Here is a 19,616-nt window from a genome sequence, read left to right as displayed (position 1 = left end):
CTAGGATATTGTTTAATACATAATGTAAGCAATTGGCATATTTTAATTGTTTTGTTAAAATTTCGTCAGAAAAAAATAAAAAATTTAAAAAATAATTTTTTAAAATTATATGCAGCTATTTATAACACATGTTTTTTTTTTTTTTTTTGTAAAAACTTTTTAAAAAAAAATATTATGCATTTTAGGGTTAAAGAAAAACTTTTCTATTTTGGACTTAGATTCCTGTCCGAAGTAATAGGAATCTAAGATGCATTTTATTCTTATTGATTTGTTAAATCTTTCTCTTCGTGATACTACCAACTGAACTGTATTAGTTTTAATTTTTGTAAGGCCGAATATAATGCCAATAATCTCATAATGCCAATGTGATATAATTATTAAGAAGAGAAATATATTCTTCCTAGCCTAAATAAATATTGTTCGAATACATTTTTCGAAATTGATTTGAGTCTTATTTTCTGCCATCTTGAGGAATATCCACTGTTGTTGTTCATATCAATTCCGCCAATAATCGGGAGTTGGCTGTGATTCTAGTTCTTCCAGCAAAAAAATGGAAAATATTTCCTGAATGAAAACTATTGTTGTTGGTAAAAACAAATATTATTGGACGTCATCCCATAAATCAATTGATGAACTACTGTTCTGTTATGAGCAAGAAAATTGTGACTTCCTTTAGTTCGGTGGTCCTGAGGTGTTTTCAAAACAACACTTCCTTCCTTTTGCAGTCTTTTATTGATAAAACCGATGCTGGTGAGGCCACTCTCAGGGGTGTGATGGTGTGCGTCACCACTGGGATGGGGTGAATTCGAACGAGAAAAACAGAGAGAAAAAAGAAGAGAAAGCTGATGATGAAATGCACACACCCCCGTGGGGAGGATCTGCGTTCTACGAAGTGTCTGTGAAATTCATCGCGACCTTGTCACCGGGAGAGGTCAGTGTGTCGGCCGATTGGATGAGGATTGGTGACGTTTTCCCTGCTCCAGAAGGTCAGGGATAGGAAATGGAGACGGAAAAAAACATGTTTTCATTAGTCAGAATCAAGAAGTCGGTGCCTTTTGGAGATGAAGCGGGGTGGGGTGGGGAAGAGGTTCTGGTGAGGATGCACTGATGGTGGAGAGATGGCAGGTTGTTTGCATTATGAAATGATTGATTCAATTATTCGGTACTTATGTAATAACTATCATATATTTGAATAATGCTAATAATAAACTTTGAACCATGTGTTTTAATTTACGGTTCAAAATAACACTTAATGTTAACTCTAATATCGCTTTTTGTGAGAATGAAAATCATAGCTTTTGAACTCAATCGGCAGGTGCTATTTGTTGGTTAAGTTGTGGACTAGCTAGCCATGAAATTTTTAAAGGATATTCGAAACTCAAATTCAAAATATTGTAGTATAATAATACTTTAGTTTTGATGTACCTGTCTACGTATCTGTCTTTATAAGAATTTTTATAATTTCGCATTCATTAGAGCAACGATAAAGTGCTAAAAAAATTCTTGCTATCGTTGCAATGCCTGTTTGTATAAGTATAAAAAAAGTACTCAAAAATATTTTTTGATATTATAAGAAAAAAAGGGACTGAAATAAAATTGCTTACATGAATCACTTATGAATGGGAAATATTTTTTTTTTTAATTTTAAATTAGCTTAATTTTTTCTGTGCGTAGTAATATGCCTTAGATTTACCGAGGAAGAAATTAAATATTCCGATTAATTATAAAAATTCTATTCAAAGAAGAAAGATTATAAAAAGTTCTATTTAAAATTTTGAAAAAAATTCTATTACCCAGAAAGTAATTATATATCAAATTTGGTAGCTCTGTTTTGTAGAAAGCTTTGAACTATTTTTGTATCCTGCATGTCGAATTCACAAGTAGTAATTTGCTTATAACCATAGTCTCTTGCATATATTAACCCTTTTTACTTCGAAAAGTGATTCGATACATAACCGTCCATCTAATACAAGGATTTGTTTATTGCCCCGAAAAATAAATATATATATATATAATTGTTTTTAAATTGAATTTCCCTAAAAAATGAATTTGCATCTTCTTACCATTCTTTATGTATTTTTTATGATCAAAACATAGAAAAAAATGTCAAAACGATGCAATGGTGCCTGATAAGGAATCATATGAGTGCAAAGGTTAACACAAGATTACTACACGCAAAAGGTAGTAAGGGTCAAATAAAAAAAATTTTACATTTCAGCAGACTGCGAACAAAAAGTTAGGCATGAGAGAATGAAGGTTTCATCAGTCCGCAGCCCGTTCTAGGGCTGTTTTGAAACAAAATGATAGTTCTGAGTTTTCGAACTACTTAACTAATGTTGCAAGATACCTCATATTAGCGGGACCATTCTGAATTTTGATTCTGTTTTCTTCATTGAAAAATGTTTCAGACTTATAGCAATTTTGAAATAAAAACGTATTCGCAATAATATATGTTTATTGAATAAATATATCGTTTATTAGTAAATAGTCGCCGGCAAAGAAAAGCATCTACAATATTTAATTCTTTAGAAAGACTTCTAAAGAATTCTCCTTCCAATCTTTTTAGATTTGCAAAATATGATCAGCTTAAATAATGTAATATGGATTAATCGGTCTTTAAAAAAGGTAATAAAAGTAAAAACAAAACATGGCCTTTTCTACTTTGATATAATTTTAATATGAGATTTTTTTTCTGCATTTGTTTAATTATAATTCTATTTTATTTATTCGCTTATGGATTTGGCCTTAATACACTTTTCTTTTCCACTCCCTAGACCGAACATCATGACATCTGGTCCGCTTACTCTCTAGACTATTTGATTTTCTCCATATTATTAGATGACAGCTTCTGTTTTGGAATTGTGATGTCTATTAATTCAAGATTCTATAGACCATCTACTTATATGAAATTGTCAAGCGCTACCACGCAATTTTTGCTTTAAATTATACAATCCATAAAAGACTTTTAGACTGTAAATGAAAATAAATAAACAAATAAAAGGATAATTCAAGTGTATGACTGATGCGACGATAGTGGGATATCATGAGACTAAAAACTAAGTCATAAAAATAGAAAAAAAAAAAGACCGAATTTGTTACCAAAAGTTTTGTACAACTATGATTACTTTTCGACATAATCACCGCGAATATTCAGGCATTTGTCATATAAGTGGATCAGATCTCCGATCCCTGAAAAACGTTGTCAGCAGCAATGTGAGCTGGGTCTTAACGTTACTAGAAGCTCCCCATTTGTCTGGAATTATTATTTTAACATCCAAGCCAGTTCTTTAATTCAGGGAGAAGATGAGAATCAATTGGTTCTAAGTCGCTTTCTCCATGAAGGGACACAAGGCTATCGCAATGGATGATCTCTTTCAATGAGTTGATCAGGTCTTTCGAAAGAAATGGAGGGATGTTGGATTCAGAGACAACGAGCTAGACGACCAGCATGCCAAGATTACGACTTCGAAGGGTGAATGCTTAGATATGCTTGGTCTTTATTCTTTCCTTGAAAGAAAATTGAAAGAACTTCTAGACTAATTAGGAGCGTCAAAGGAACGTTAAGGCCGATCTCACATTACTTGTGGAAATGCTCTTCGAAGAGGGAATCGAAAATTCGAGATCACAGATATGAGAATCGTCTGAATCCTCATGGCGATTATATTGAAAAATAACCCGGAGCATGCGTAGCTTTTGATAATATATTTATTTTGTTCTCTATACATGTATTTTTTTATGGTCCGATCGGAGCTTAAAAAAAAAGAAACAAACAAACAAGTTTGTAGAAATTTAGAAAATAAATTATCTTATTTTTGCAGATTAAAATATTAGAACTTTATAAAAATTATAAAAATATTTCTAAGCATAAATTTTTTTATGATGCAATGACAAAATTATTTTCAAAAGACAATTCGATCTGATGTGGCAAAATTAATTAGTAATCCAGAGCACTTTTCGTATCTGGGCCGTTGCTTTTAAGTAAAAAAAATTAGAGATTAAAACCACACATTTATTTTTTTCTCGTCTATGTATTTTCTCACATTAAAGAAAAAGTTTACTATAACTCCCTTATTTTCTTTAATTTATTTTGCAATTTAGTTGTATTTTCTAAGACAATATCCAAATTAGTTATTATTTCGAATGCGTTCTAGATTCTGTACGATGGAGTCTTAGCAATCCATAGAATGTGAATCATGGCTTAAATCTCCATAAAAACCTCATGATTTCTTTTAATTCGTTTTGTCGGCTTTTAATACGATAATGACTCGCTAATTTATGCCGCTATATCTATTAAGTTGTTTTTAGATCTCCGAGAACAGCAAGAATGAAAATTCATAGCAAGCCTTATCTCGTGAAGAAATAGACTGTGGAATTGCGATAACACGAATTAAAAGAATGGAGCATATTGGGCTGTTATGAAGGAGATGTCCTTAACATCCTGTACATTTTTTTTTTTTTTTTAGATTTTTGTTTGGTAATAGTGCAGAAAAGCTGCCTTTTAGGTTCAAAAACAATTTTTTTTAATATTTGGTTGCAATATATTATCTTAATGTATGCAAAAAATTTAAAATTTGTAAAAAAAAAAAAAAAAAAAAAAAAAACCTGGAAATTTTTAAAATGGAACTTTAAAAATTTTTCTTAGATTTTAGTTAGCAATAATGGTGAAAAGTTAGCTTTTAGGTTCAAAAAGAATAAAAGAAAATTTGCTTCCAATACAGCAATACCTTGGGTGTCGCAAAAAGCTTAAAAGTTGTAAAAAAAAAAAAATGACAAATTATAAACTTTGATAAAAATATCATTATGAATTTTTCGTTCATATAATATTAAAAAAAATGATTACAAATATAAGCATTACAACTGGAAAAAATTATTAATTACAAAGTATAATAATAAATTTATGTCAAATTTTGGATTTCTTACTTTTATATCCATGATGATTGCAAATGTTACAGCTGCAATGTTTGTTTCTACTTCATTGTTACATTAAACTTTTTTAAATTAAATTTTGGTATATTCACACGTGAGTCAATTTTTGCTCTTATGTATCCTTCTCTTGCGATTGAACCACAGACATTTTGAACCGATTCGGCCACCAGTCTCACAGCTCTTTCCACTGCTTACATGCGGCAAGGAAGCCGGGCTCCGGCGACGACTCAGTGCCATGCCAGTGCAATAATAAAACTGTTTTTATATTTCTATTTAAAGGACAACGCCTATTTAAAGCTTTTTATTTTATAATCGAAACACGCAAAAATTCTTAAAAAGTTGCAAAAAGTGTGTTTTTATGAAACTTTAACGTCCTTGTGGCACCTCAAGATGTACTCCAATATATTTTATATTTACCTTATCTATATCAAAAGGCAACTTTTCCTCGCTATTACAAATTAAAAATCAAACGTTGATTATTTCGTAAAAAAACTTTAAAATCCATCAAAAATTGCAATTTTTTAAAACTTTATCGTTTTTGTGGCACTTTAAGACCTATTCCAATATTTTTCATATTTTTAATTTATCTTATCTACACCAAAAAGCAACTTTTACGCACTATTGTAAATTAATAATCAAAATTGATTTTTTCATTCCACCCTACTCTACAGGACATCTGTCATAAGATTGAAAAATTTATATAAAACATAAGCAAAAATAGGTTTTGCTGAAAAATCAGTGGGAAAAAAATCTATCACTGTGTAAATATGAATCGCATTACAAGCAATCACTAAGCATCCAGAGTAACTAAACTATGAAGTTGCAAGATATTCATTTTGCTTTTCGTAGCATTTCTTCATACTTCTATCCAGGGATTTCGAAGTACTTATCAACTAAAAGTCGTTCTACCGTGAACATAATCGCAATTACTTTATGGAAATCTGTGGTTGATCAGCGAAATCTCATTTCAAGTTCAAAGGACGTTTCGAACCATTTCCCTCTGCAACTCGGAATCAATTGAAAAAAATCGGCCATGCACATGTTAAAGAATAAATATGAGTACCTTGAGAAGAAAAAGTATCTTGTTATTCATTGTATAGAGTTGCATTTTCCTGTTTTTTAATTAAAGCGAAATGTAGTAATTGGTTGTCTTTTGATTTCTTCTTCTTTTTGTTTACTTTCTCTTCTTATCTAAATTATTGTAATTGATTTATTTTTTAAATATATTTTTAACTTAATAATTGTGCAACTTGTTGGTTATTATGCATTGAATTGAAATTTTTTTCTTTATTTTTCTTTTTGTAAGTAACGGCAACATCGTGATGTTTCGGAGTTCCGCCATCGGGCAAAGTGGTCACGAGCATAATTTGGATAGTTACTTTAATTTGTAAGTTTAGGGAAAGATTAAAATAAATGGAAACCAGTTTAGGCGAGCGCATATTGTTCTAACGTCATGAAATTTGGTATAATTGCTAGATGAAAACTTTTAAGATATAATTATTAATAAAAAAATAATATGCAGATTACTTAGGAGGGAAATAGAACTTTAATGGAATTACGTTGCAAGTATCTTTTTCTATGCGAACTGATTTAATTATTTTGCTTAGTTATTTTCGAAAAATTCCAGAAAGCGTGTAGCTCATCATAGCTATTTGAGGCCGAAACAGGATTTTTACCAACGGGAAATTTATGTAGAAATTGTCAAGTGTAGCTCTAGATCTTTTTCTAGAGCTTGCACATACGGGATCATATGCTGGCATCTGAAGTAACTCGTTACGAATCTGGGATAATTTTTCGATGAACTTAATTGATGTTCTTTTGATAAATTTCGAAACAAGTTTAATTTGGTGGTCAACATGAAGTATTTACCTTCTGACGTACCAGGGGGCATTAAAAATCTTCATTAGATGTTTATTTTGAAAAACTTACAACTTCTTAATGTTTGGGCAGAGGTGCTCCCCCCCCCCTCAAATTTTGGAGCCATATAGATGAGGTAATTCTTGCTACAGTAACGTAGCAAGGATTACTGATTAATATTAGTTTTTCGGATTATAATATTATTTTTTCGCCCCCTTGATGACATTACTGCCATAACAAAGGTAAATGGTGGCCTTTGTACGATTCTTTTTCTTACCCCTCAGATATATTTAGCTTAAAAAAGGGATAAAAGCGCATTAGCATATCCTTTTTTTTAGGCGCCCCTTAGACATATCTGTTCCCTTGCCGCTATGCCACTGTAAAAATATCTCACTAGAGAGGAAAATGAGCATTTTTTAAACAAATGGTTCTGCAATATCCCGAAACAGATATTTTAAATACGTTGTTCTGTTAAAATGCAAAAAATATTATAAACTCTGACGTCAAATGTAAAGACCGCAACTTAATAGAAGATAAGATAAAATATTTTTTGTATTATCACACTTTTTTAAGAAGCTATTAAGCTTTCACTATTATGTATTCATTGTCTAAAGATCAATTACTTATTCTAAAGCGATTTTGCTAAATTCTCAAAAATATTAATATTTTTACTATCTAATAAATGCATATAAATATCCAATAATATACTATCTAATAAACGCTTGTAATTAACTATCTAATAATATGCTATCTGATAAATGCATATAATTAACTACCTAATACTATCTAATAAAGCATATATAATTAACTAACTAATAACATGCTATCTATTAAATGCATAATTTTATCAATGATTTCTAGTTCTTATTTGCATAAATGTCTGTCGAATGATTTTATAGCAAGATTGAAATAAAAATGAAATAAGATGTTTTGAAATAATCTTACAATTTTACAAAGATTATTAAGATCAATAAATTATTTTAACCGGTGGCTGTTCTTCTTCTTTTTCTTTCTTTCTTTCTTTTTTTTTTATAAATCGACATTTTTTATAACATTAAGTCTGAAAATTACTCTAAAAATATGGAAAGAAAAGGCTTATTAATCATTCATTATAGAGTTTATCAGTTACCAAAAAACCTGCGTGTGGTCAATCGAAAAAGAAAGATAAAAAGATTTGCAAACTGTTTATGTTTCTGAAATGTTGTTTTCTGACATGAATAAACAGACATGAATGTCTGACAGCTGTAACTGACGCTGATAACAGCAATCAGGAGGTGTGACTATCCGTGGGGAACTAATCGCAGATTATTGATGGATGAGTTTCTCCGGCTTAAGTAAGTGCATGTGAAGTCATTACTTAGACGGCAGCTCTCCGCCCAAGAAAGATATGTTAAGTAATTTGATAGCTGATAGGCGATAAGAATTGAGGTTCCGGTTGATAAGAGCACTCAGTTTTCGACACATTCTAGGGAAAAACATTTGGGAATTTAGAAATAGATTCTTCTGAGTATCAGTGTGGTGCTTGAATATCTTTCGGGCTAATAGACATGCATAGAAGGCATTAACAGATTACGGAGGCCTCTCCCTCGTAGCTGTTTGTGACAGTTACAGAAACGTCACGAGATAACGTGGGGCAACTGCTGGAGGATAAGTTGCTGTTTTAAAAAAATACCTATTGATTTGAGACTGCTAAAAATATTATAAAAGAACCGCACTTGATAACAGCCGATTGATTCATCGGGAATACTGATTGTGTTTCACTCCACTTAAATCACTTATGCAAATTTAATGATTTAATGAGTATGTATTAGAGGTTTAATTGATTTAATTTGATATTCATAATTTTCTCATTAAAGTATTATTAAGCATTAAATTGTGATAAATATTTGTTTCATCGTTCCATTCTGTTTATTGCATACATAAATCTTTTTAATGGAAAATTGTCACATCACTTTATTTAGTATAAAATATGTAACTACCCATCAATTCTAATTACATATTGTCTATCCCATGTGCTATAACTTGCAAATTTAAGTACAATCTTTCAGTGTGTCATTGAGTATTAAGTATTTTTAAGGGTTTTGTAGAAATATTTCATAAAAACTGATGCTGTAAAAAGGGAAGAAAAAAAATTCATTATAACTTTACTAAAGATTACAAAGAAATTAATTGAATTTTCATTTCATAACTTTTAACAATAACGGAGTGATAAAAAAACACACACGAAAAAAAAATTGATTGCACAAACAATCAAGACAATTTATTGAACAAAATATTTATTTTTTATACAAAAAAAAAAAAAAGGGATTGATTCAAATATTACATGAAAATATATTCAGAGTGAAGGAATATATTGCGAAAAAAAGGATGTCACTAAAAAAATATTTTTTTTTTTGAACTTTAAGATGGTACAAAATCATTTCTATGAGATAATATTTCAAGATCCTGACAGGGAACAAAATCTAGCTTCAATTTTAATGAATAATTATATATGAGTTTTCAAGAAATTACTTCAAAGTCCAATTCGACCTCTTATATACACATGTGATAAATTCAATTTATTCGTATTTATGATTCATTTTTCTAATCATTTGTGTACAAACTTAAAAATGGTGGTATTAATATTTTGAATGTTTTCGGAATGTCAATGAAGCTCAAGAACTTTACAATCGAAATATTTATCACATTCCTTTATATTTTCAAGGCGGAGATAACCCAACAACGCAAATATTAAGTATTTTTATTTATATTTTACGTTCATTATCTCGTAACTATATAATTAAAACTATGTGGCTCCTGTACATCATTCAAAGAATTTAAAATGAAGAAAGATTGGGATTTTTAGAAGGCCGAAATGAATTATTTAATACAATGTACATGAGATGTTAAACATTGCAAATTAAAAAGTTCATTGATAGAAGCGTCGAAGACAAGAGAGTTTGTTCTTCCTTTTTTGTTTCCTCTTCGTTTATTTCACATCCATCCTTTTCTCTAACATTAGTGGCAATTCGGTTACAGTGAGAAGCACAAGTCCTTTCTTATATTCCAAAGGTACCTAGAAAAGATGGAAGGTCGTATTCATAATGTAATCTGGAATTTACATCAAAATACTGAAACTAATTGGATTCATTAAAGAAACAATAATCAATTTATGGAAAAACTTTGTCTTTTTGCTGAAATGATGGCAATGGTTCTAATTCAGTTTCTCTAGCAAAAGAAATTAAGTATTAAATGTACGTTTAGTTTTTAGAAGGAAAAAATACTTCTCCGTTAACTGATTTAAACTTATGTTAATTTAACAGTTTAAAAGCAGCTTATCGCTGAATAGTTATTATCATATATTTGTAAGAAGGATCCGTTCTCCTAAGTACGGCTCTTTTTCTTGAAAATTGCTGGTTCGAAGCATTTGGAGTGGGTAGCTTTACACTACTCCAATCGAGAGCTTTAAAGCACAGCGAAATTTTAAAATTCTAGCATTATTACATCGGTATCAGATGCATTATGGAATGTCTGGCCCAAAATGTGTATATGTAGCAATTGAAATATAGTCTGCGGAAAGAGTTTCATATAAATCTAACTAACTTCAGCTAATTTTTTAACTATCTATAGAGTTATTAGATGGGTTTTTTTAAAAATTATTTTTCTACAAATTTAACTATATATCAAATAATCCTCCCTCAAGAAAAACTGCTATATGATTTAATTTCTTGATTAAGTTAATTATTTAAAAATTGGATTAGGATATACGATACTATGATGTAATCTTTTTTTATAGATTACCTATCACTGTTTTTGTATATGATATATACTATATCAGAATCATAAAACTTTTTTAAGTTATAAAATTTGTTGATGAAATATCTTTAATCGGCTTTTCATCAAATAAAATATTTTGTAAAATATTTTTTACTTTGGTAGACGAATGTGGTTTAAGCCTGTAACGACGCAGAAGATTAGCAAGACAGACTTTTATTTCTAACAAGGCGAATCGCATCCCAAGGCAGTTCCTTGGTCCAATTCCAAAAGGCAAATAAGCATATTGGGGATGCTTTGGCTCAGAGGAATCCATAAACCTGAAAGTAAAGCAAAACGATGTTTACTGAGTTTTGCCTCCAGATAATTTTATTCGACCAGGAAAAAAACGGTAGAACACTGATTATAGTATTATTATCAGCATTTCTAATGAAAAACAAATTTTATTTAGCTTCTTTCTCCTTAAATATAGGAATATACATCTTATTTATGGAACGAAACAGGAAGTTAATTTCGTATAGCATCGAAAAATTCTTAGCGACGGTTGAAATATTTCTCTTTACATTTGAAAATTAAAAATTTTTTGGAACTGCCAAAAGATATAAAGACGCAACAGGAGAATATATTTTCTATCCGTCATTATGCCATTATGATTTTGACCGAGATGCTTATCACCTTCTAGAGCAGAATTACTACTTATTGTTTTCCTAGAAGCCTTAATCAGATTTACGATCGTTGTGGAATATTTTAAAATTAATTATCTAATTAAAGTATAAATTTGTTCTTTAAAATAAGTTTACCCAGGAAAAGAAAATTTTTCAACACAATATTGTTATCTTCAAACCTTCACATTTTACGACCATTTAAGGGGAAACTAGGGCAAATTTTAAAAAAGAAAATGTCTCAAAAATTTGCTGTATTTTTTTGTACCAACAATTTTTGATACAGAAAGTAGATCCATGAAATGCTCGTATCATGTGTTCATTTGAGTTTTGATTAGCATTTCCTGTGATTTCGAAACCATTTACCATATTGCGTATACACTTTTAGAAAACTTTACAAATTAACTTTCAAGTGAAATATCTAATCAATGTTAACTTTCAAACCATTTAGCTGAAATTTAACTCTGCAATCTGTATATTAATTTCAGTACATCATCACTCAGTTCCTTTTAACTCATTCTAACGTTCTTCTAACTTTAAAAATGTGTACGATCAATGATTACACATATGATGTAAGGGAGCAAACGTTAAGTTGCAATCAAATATTTCGCAAACGTATTATTAGTTAAGTTTTCTTACTTAATTAGCATTTTTGGCAACATTTTATTATATCTTTTCTATGGAGCTATTATTATAGTCCATATTAATATTATCACTTAATCCAATTTGTTAATGCTAATATATGTCATTTACTGAAACTCCATCGACACTAATCTCAAAACAAACCTATCACTGCAAATTCTTAAAATCTTTGCCTTAATAACGAACGAAAGTAAGAGAATTTGTACCACCTTTCTGGGTTAAATGTTTCTGGATCCTCGAAGAACTCTGGATCGTAGTGCATCCCATAAAGAGGGATGAGGACGTGCATTCCCTTCTCAACGAGGATTCCCGTGTTGCCGAGCTCGTAGTCTTCCACAGCAGCTCGTTCTGTCCTGGGAACAGAAGTATCTTGTCACAAGGTGACTAACAGAATCGAAATAATGCGCACCAAGAGTATCAACCTCGGATCTAGCAAGTATCAAATAAGCCAGATTGAAGCCTATATGGGCCACACACGCACAAAAAATCCCTCGCCCTTTAATCTATACAGATAATTAAAGTTATTTCAAAAACATAGAATAATAATAATAAAAAGAACAATTGTCAAATTAATGCTTGCTTTCTGACACTTCTTAATGCTTCCTATAGCTTTTCTTTCTCTGCTTGGCATTTCAAAATCACTATTATATCGCATGTTGAACACGTTTAATTAGCTGTTTTTAAATGAGTGTATTACTCTAAAAACTATCAACTTCAATCCTCTGTACATTATACTCGATATAATGCTACAATCAATTTTAGAAATAACCAAATTATTTTCTCTAAATATAATGTAAAGAAAACTGCATTTCAAAAGGTAAATTTTGGAGTGATTCTCCCCTCCATCATTGCTTCCACTTATAGTAATGAATATTTATACTAAATATACCACTTATAATAAATGAAATTTACATTTCTGGAATATATGATCAGGCAAATATTAAAATAATCCCAGGCAGAAAATTGATATGTATATATATAAAAGTATATCCTGAATATAATAAGTAGCTTCATAATGATCTGTACAGACGATTCAGTGGCCTTGAATTATAAAAAGTTACTTACGACGCAAGAGGTGGATGCATCCTGAGAGTTTCCGAGACCACGGCGTCTAGAATCTTCATATCTCGCACTGAATCGTAACTCATTTCACTCTGCAATACAGAATTCGAAAATTATAGTATATACACGTAGGGAGGTGCTTGATGAAGTGATAGACACAGTGAAACGGATGAAAGCATTAAAAGGAACAATAATTGTTACAGAAAATGGTATCGCAAACCCTTAAAAAAAGCAAGAATACTAATGCAAGGTAAGTCAACCATCTAACTCTCCGACCCGCCACGAGGGCACATGGATTTAAACCATAAAACTGAATGACCGGATCGCCGCAACAGCAACATTGGCGGGAACTGTGGTTGAGTCCTAAGGGCCGTCACCGGCCACGGTACAACCCTCCCCGAAGGAAGTACGTCCCGTTATAGATGGGAGGAGTCAGATCCCCCACTTATTAGTGTATCCTCCAGGGTGGCGAGATCCAACCACCACTAATGCAAGGTAATCCGGCCTTAGTGCTGCAGAATGGTAGGACATGTCTGGTGGTACGCTCGCGCCTTTTCCTATTGATGTTGGTGACGTTAGTCACAACAACGAGAGCAGAGTGCAAACACCAGACATAAGATTTAATTTTTTTTAATGAACTAAAATGTCTACATTTTGCAGAGTATACAGATAACACTCAGTCGGTGTCCATTTTTTTTTTTATTTATTTAAAAGCACAAATGTATAACAACCAATCACAATTTATCCGGAAGTACAACGCACTTCCGGTTACAAAATGATACAACCAATAATGTTTCTCCTCTAGGACAGACCTCTGCTTGATTTGAATATGCAAAAGATGTGTATAATCACGTGAGCACTCCGAAGTAATTGCTTCATCTCCTTCCTCCTTGTATTTCAATTCTTCTTTTGGGGATACTTTAAACTACTCGTGTCTGACACTGGAGGATCTCATTTTATGGATGGTGTACTGATCTACAACCTGCAACAGACATCACCTACACATCGGACTTGTTTGAATGACTCCGATAACCGTTTATATGTTTCTATGGACTGTGCAATGACACTCGTGGGTGGAATTTGTGACAATTTGTGCAATAATTTTTATCTGCTCTTTTCCAGGTACTCTGCACCATTGAATATATTATAATCAAGATATTATATAAATCATCTTATTATTGTTATAAGACTGTTTATTTTATGTTGTATAGAATAGGCTTTGTCTATTGTGCTGCAATCATACTATTAACTAAATGTTTGTTATAATCTTTATTTATTTTATTGTTCCAAATATCACACTCGTCAAAAGTTACCTCGTGATTTTACCGATTAAATGCAGTTTGAGACTTCAAGTTCTACGGCAATTATTACTCTTGATGGATACTATCATCGCTGTGAATTCGTACCACTTCAAGGCAACAGATCTCGTAGAAACACAATTGGAATGAATGTACAACAGAACAAAACAACATAAATGAGCAACGACTCTCTCTCGCTCAAAACAATTTAGGAAATTATCCCTTTTTACAATAAGGAACATTACAATGTTTAAAAAAATTAATCAGTAGTTATAAAATAATGTAAACGATCTACTGACATGTTTTTCAAAAGCCTCGTCCACTTCTTTGATCAGCTTCTCCTGCCATTCAGGATTCGTTGCCAGCGAGTAAGCGGTGAATGTCAACACAGTCGCTGTAGTTTCGTATCCGACCAAGAAGAAGAGAACACACTGGGCCAACAATTCAGTTTCTGACAATTCTAAAACAAAAAGAAAACGTTTCGATGGAAACTTATTCCAGATTTCCATTAGTCTTACATTGCATATATACAGTTAAATGCCTATAAACTTGCTTTTGTATTTCTGAGTTGGCGGTGCTAGTCCGTTGCTCACAATGGATCCAAAGCGATCCGTTTCGTCTTCGGCGAAGTTTAGATGTTCTTCACGCTTGGCTTCATCGGCAGCATCCATCATGATTTGCAAGAAGTCGTTGTACCTCTGAAAAATGGATAGTAAAGATTTGTATGCCTTTGATATCAAACTTATATAAAGGTGGGTTTACACTCGGCCAGTTATAAGACGGCCAGTAGCCAGCGCATGCGTAGAAAGGCTGAAAATTGTCTGTCCATGGCAAGTACATTGTCTCGACGGGGCAACAACATGCAGCAGTATTGTATTTTTTTCTTACTGCGCATGCGATTGTAGAATTTGACGTTTTTTTGGCATGAAAAATTGATAACTTATCATAGATTAAGTCCGACATTTTTTGCTTTTTTTTCTTTCTGGTGCGAGCTTGTGTTTTTGTTTCATTTTATTTGCAATTTTTTCTATAGTTTTCCTAATTTAGGAATGCTGACATTTTTTATTTTTATTTTACTATGTTTCTTTGGTCAATATCCGTCAGTTTAATACGATAAGCAATGAAAAAAAATTCAGGGAAGTTAAAACGACAATATATAGCCAAGCATGGAATGCCTGAATCTATCTTATGAAATTGTGGTAAACATAAATCAGTCCCTTTCAGCGCATGCGTCGTCTTACTTGACGTCTTATAACTGGCTGAGTGTAAACCCACCTTAGATTCATGTAGATATTTAGATGAACTAAATTTACCGTTCCTTTTTCCTTCCTCTTCGCAACAACGCTTCTGACGACGTCCCTAAAAAAATCATCTTTGTCCATTTTCATAGGGTTTATGCTAGGTGGAACAATTTTGAAGACCCATGAAGGAATGAGAACTGAAAAGAAAAATCATTCTATTGATGGAAAAGGAACACTTGGGAGGAGATTGCAAGACTCATGCCATAAAAAAAGAAAGAAACTCTTCAAAAAATATTTTTAAAAAAGCAATTTGGGATTCCAAAGCTTATTCATAGTGTTATAAATCTGTAATGTTGTGTTTGCCTCAATACGAATCTCATCACTGAGATTTTGCAAAAACAAATTCTCACAGAGCAGAGACATTCACACTACAAATGCGTTTCTTTTAGCTTCGTTATACAGTGGAATATCGCATAGTGAGCATACATCGTTACCGAATCTTACTCGTAATGTAAAACATTCGTTACGCTAGTCAATGTTTTTCCAATTCTAGGTATCCATATATAGGACAGTGTTTTTCCACTTCTATAAAAATATACTAAAATAAATTTAAAATAACGTAATTTATAATTTATAGAGCATGCTTTTTTTACAAGACAATTTTCTAAAGATATTAGTGTTTGGCTATATTTCAAAATTTGGCGAAAATGAAATACAGTATTACCGTCAAATAAATTTGTAGTATGCCTATCTACCTACTGCCTTATCAGAACGATACTTCTAAACATACGATGCAGCAATTTCCTATTCTTTCAATATCTCCCTTATTTCAAGGGAAGATTGTGGCTCTGTCCCGGCTATTTTTTCTTCCTTTCCTACGCAGTGTTTTACTGTGATATAGAATGCAATTCTATTTCTTCGGTTGTTCTGACTATGTTTTCCCAACAGCTCATCGATGTCGTTGCTATCTACCCCTATCTTCATAATCTTGACAGACACAAAATTTTGCCAATTAAGGTTCCACGAGTACTTACTCAGATCCCTCGGAGTCGCAGTTGACAATTCAATCCGGCCAAAGCTCCTTATATATAGCTAAAAGGGTTCTCTTCAAACAAATACTCAATACAGACTGATGCAGAGCAATCCAGCATGCGACGTCACGGTGTCTCTTCGCCGTTAGCTCTGCGAAACATTGCTTGTTAAGCGAGTCACTTTTTTACATTTTGTTTTGCTTGTTATGCTAGGTACTCGTTAAGTGAGGATTAACTGTACAATGAAGAGAAACAAATATGCCTTTAAATTTTTTTTCTTTTTATTGACTGTGTCTGAAACTTGATGCGGATTCAAGAATCTGGTGCCAACAGCAAATGTTAAAATTTAGGCATCGAGAGCATTGAGTTCCTGAATTCTGAAGTTCATTTAACAGCCATATCCATAAACAGTTAGCCAGTTGCAGAGTTGTGTTAAGCATATGACTAGGGATAAAAATCACATATCAGTTTTCGTCTATCTAGCTAGTAACATTATACTGTTTGTTTACTGATACACAAATATTGTTTGACAACGGATTCTAAAGCCCTCCGAGCGTTTGCTGATGCGTTAGGGTGGGTTCCATTCCTCAAAATAGGGGTGAATGGAAAGAAGAAAGGAGGCGATGTTAACATTTAACAATATGATGAGCTCGGATTATTCGTGGATTGAATTAAAATAAAATAATACGGTCAGAAACAATAAGATTCCCGTATACACGTGAAAAAAATTGAATGAAAAAGTATCTAATAAGACGATAATCAAGGTCAAAGAATGTCGAAGAATATAGGAAAGAAACGCGTTCATCCTTCCACGTTTCCCCCTCATTGAGATAGAGTCGTCGAAAAGTGGTGGTCTCAGCATACTGAAATGAAAAGTATCAGTCCAGTATTTGAAGAAATTTACTCTCGAAGCCCACTAGACACTTTTAGAAACTTTTGGTGATGTTCCTTCGTCATATTCCGATTGTCGGTTTTGGTTTCAACGATTTAAGAATAGTGATTTAGATGTCAATAACAAAAAATGGCCTGGAGGAACAAACAAAAGTGGAAGACAATAAGTTGCAAGACTTACAGGACGAAAATGGGAAAATGTTGTAGAAAATGATGGAAAATATTTGATTGATATATATTGTACTAATTTTTCTCAATAAATGTCTTTTTAAAGTGAAAAAAGGATCAAAATACATGCAAGTACCTTATAGAATAATCGTACAGGCTTAGCACAGCATGGATCGTTTTATCAAGAAATATGTATTTAAATATCCTGATGGAAAAGGAAATAGCAAAGATTTAATAACAAATAAAGGCAGTAACCAAGATTCACAGTTCAATAACACAACCAGGTTTATAAATAATTGGAAAAAAAAACTGTTTTCCTTACAAAAGATTGTTACGATAGTGACAGATATCTTGAGGAAGCTGCCTCGCACTCTTCGGACAAATTCGTTCTGAGGATCTTTATGAGAATCGACCTTCGTCCCGAAAGCAGAATTCGAGATGACGTCCATCGTGAAGGCACCAAACAACCTGAAAAACACAAGAACTCATTCCAATGATATAGAAAAGCAGAGATTAGTAAATAATCGATAAAATTTTCTTTTTCTTTTTTTATATGAGTTCTGTATTGTTGCCGTTAATATTACCCTTTCCCCATAGGGATAAAAAAAGTTAATGGTTTGTTCAAATGTGAAAGCGAAGACTAATGGAGACTAAGACTAGATATGACTGATAATTATTCCAGATATTCTGAAAAGTGGCTACCGAACATAGAATTTCTCATATTGTTCCTGGGAGAGACTAATCAGACAGACGTATGTCCAGCTGCTTTTTATTCATGAGACAGTTTGTGCATGACTTTTTAAAATATAACAATAAATTTGGGATATCTAACTGAAAAAAAATACATCAGGATTTTCCAAACTTTTAATTACTATGAAACACTCCTTAGAAATTCAGTGTAAAGCGATACACTTTATCCTCAGCAAAAGGATTTTTTTTTTTCATAAACGAACGGGCGCACATACTTTCTGAAAAAAACTTTAAGGGCTTAACTAAAAGGAATTTTTGTGAAAGGAAGAAAAATCCATTTATTTACCCATTTATTTATTACCCACAGAGCAGAAACCTCAGCACTAAAATAAGCAGCTAAGATAATTCAATATTTCCCACGCTAACTTAGTTATACTATAGTTTTATATACTTAGTTATACTATAAAATTTGAAGTCTTAAAATATTTTGATGAAGAATTTATTAAAGTAGGAATTGCGTAAAATATTTATTTAATTATTAAAATTTAAGCGAACATTAAGATTGGCGAACCGGCTGGTCGCCAAAGGCGGCTAGTCTTGAATAAAGAAATCAAGGTTCAATGGGGTAGTTGAGTTAGCTCTAAAACATGTTGATGCATGAGAAAATTAAAAAAAATGATTCTACTGATTTAAATTTAAAAATATTATTATGTTAAATATAATTCAATTATAATAATTTGATTTGTTCCTCTCATGACCACGGTCTATTGTCGTCAAATGATAGATGGTCAAATTGTATTTGGAATGAATGCATCTATTGTATATTTATTCTTAAAATAGATAAATAAAACTATAAAACTTAAGTAGCATAAATAATACACATACTAATATATATTTAATTTTTTAAAAAAATGGCCATATAGCTCATTTCTAAGGCTTAAGAGGTAGGTCAACTAAAAAAATGCTTAAAATTAAGCAATTTTTTTCTAATGGAATTAATGGTATGGAAATATTAAAATTCACACGAACCTCTTTAGTCCTATTAATCGATAGGATAGGAGGATTTCTTAAAAATGTATTCAGAAATGCATTTATTGATTGAAACAACATAAACATAATTTGAATGTGATTATGTATATAGACCGAACACGCTAGGATAAGATATGACTATTTGCTAAAATACTTTAGAATACTATCATTTTATACAAAAAAAGGTCCACTCTTCTACCAATAAAAGTGTTATAGTTACGAAGTTTTAAATATTACTATTTTAGATGATTTTAGATAATTTCAATGGCTTCCACAACAAGATCATCCGATCAATGCTCATTTCATAACTCGGTCGGTTCAGAGCACAGAAGTATTGCATTTTTGTCTTATTTAAAATGTTAGTTT

The 19,616-nt window shown here is 31.8% G+C and overlaps 1 protein-coding gene across 1 annotated transcript in view; it reads right to left on the bottom strand.

Annotated features, from left to right (window-relative positions):
* Positions 1 to 9,075: 9,075 nt before the first annotated feature.
* The window catches only part of LOC129983956 (uncharacterized), a 99,804-nt gene continuing 89,263 nt past the window's right edge, over positions 9,076 to 19,616 (bottom strand). The window contains exons 34-41 of the mRNA XM_056093689.1: positions 17,854 to 17,999; positions 15,514 to 15,638; positions 14,754 to 14,898; positions 14,500 to 14,660; positions 12,906 to 12,994; positions 12,050 to 12,193; positions 10,694 to 10,856; positions 9,076 to 9,838 (exon numbers count right to left, since the gene is read on the bottom strand). Coding sequence (XP_055949664.1) covers positions 9,752 to 9,838; positions 10,694 to 10,856; positions 12,050 to 12,193; positions 12,906 to 12,994; positions 14,500 to 14,660; positions 14,754 to 14,898; positions 15,514 to 15,638; positions 17,854 to 17,999 — 1,060 coding nt within the window. The 3' untranslated portion in view covers positions 9,076 to 9,751. The remainder of the gene's footprint in view (positions 9,839 to 10,693; positions 10,857 to 12,049; positions 12,194 to 12,905; positions 12,995 to 14,499; positions 14,661 to 14,753; positions 14,899 to 15,513; positions 15,639 to 17,853; positions 18,000 to 19,616) is intronic.

The sequence above is a fragment of the Argiope bruennichi genome, chromosome 9 (assembly GCF_947563725.1).
Source record: "Argiope bruennichi chromosome 9, qqArgBrue1.1, whole genome shotgun sequence".
Taxonomy (NCBI): Eukaryota; Metazoa; Arthropoda; class Arachnida; order Araneae; family Araneidae; genus Argiope; species Argiope bruennichi.
This window is presented reverse-complemented; position numbering and strand designations above follow the sequence as displayed.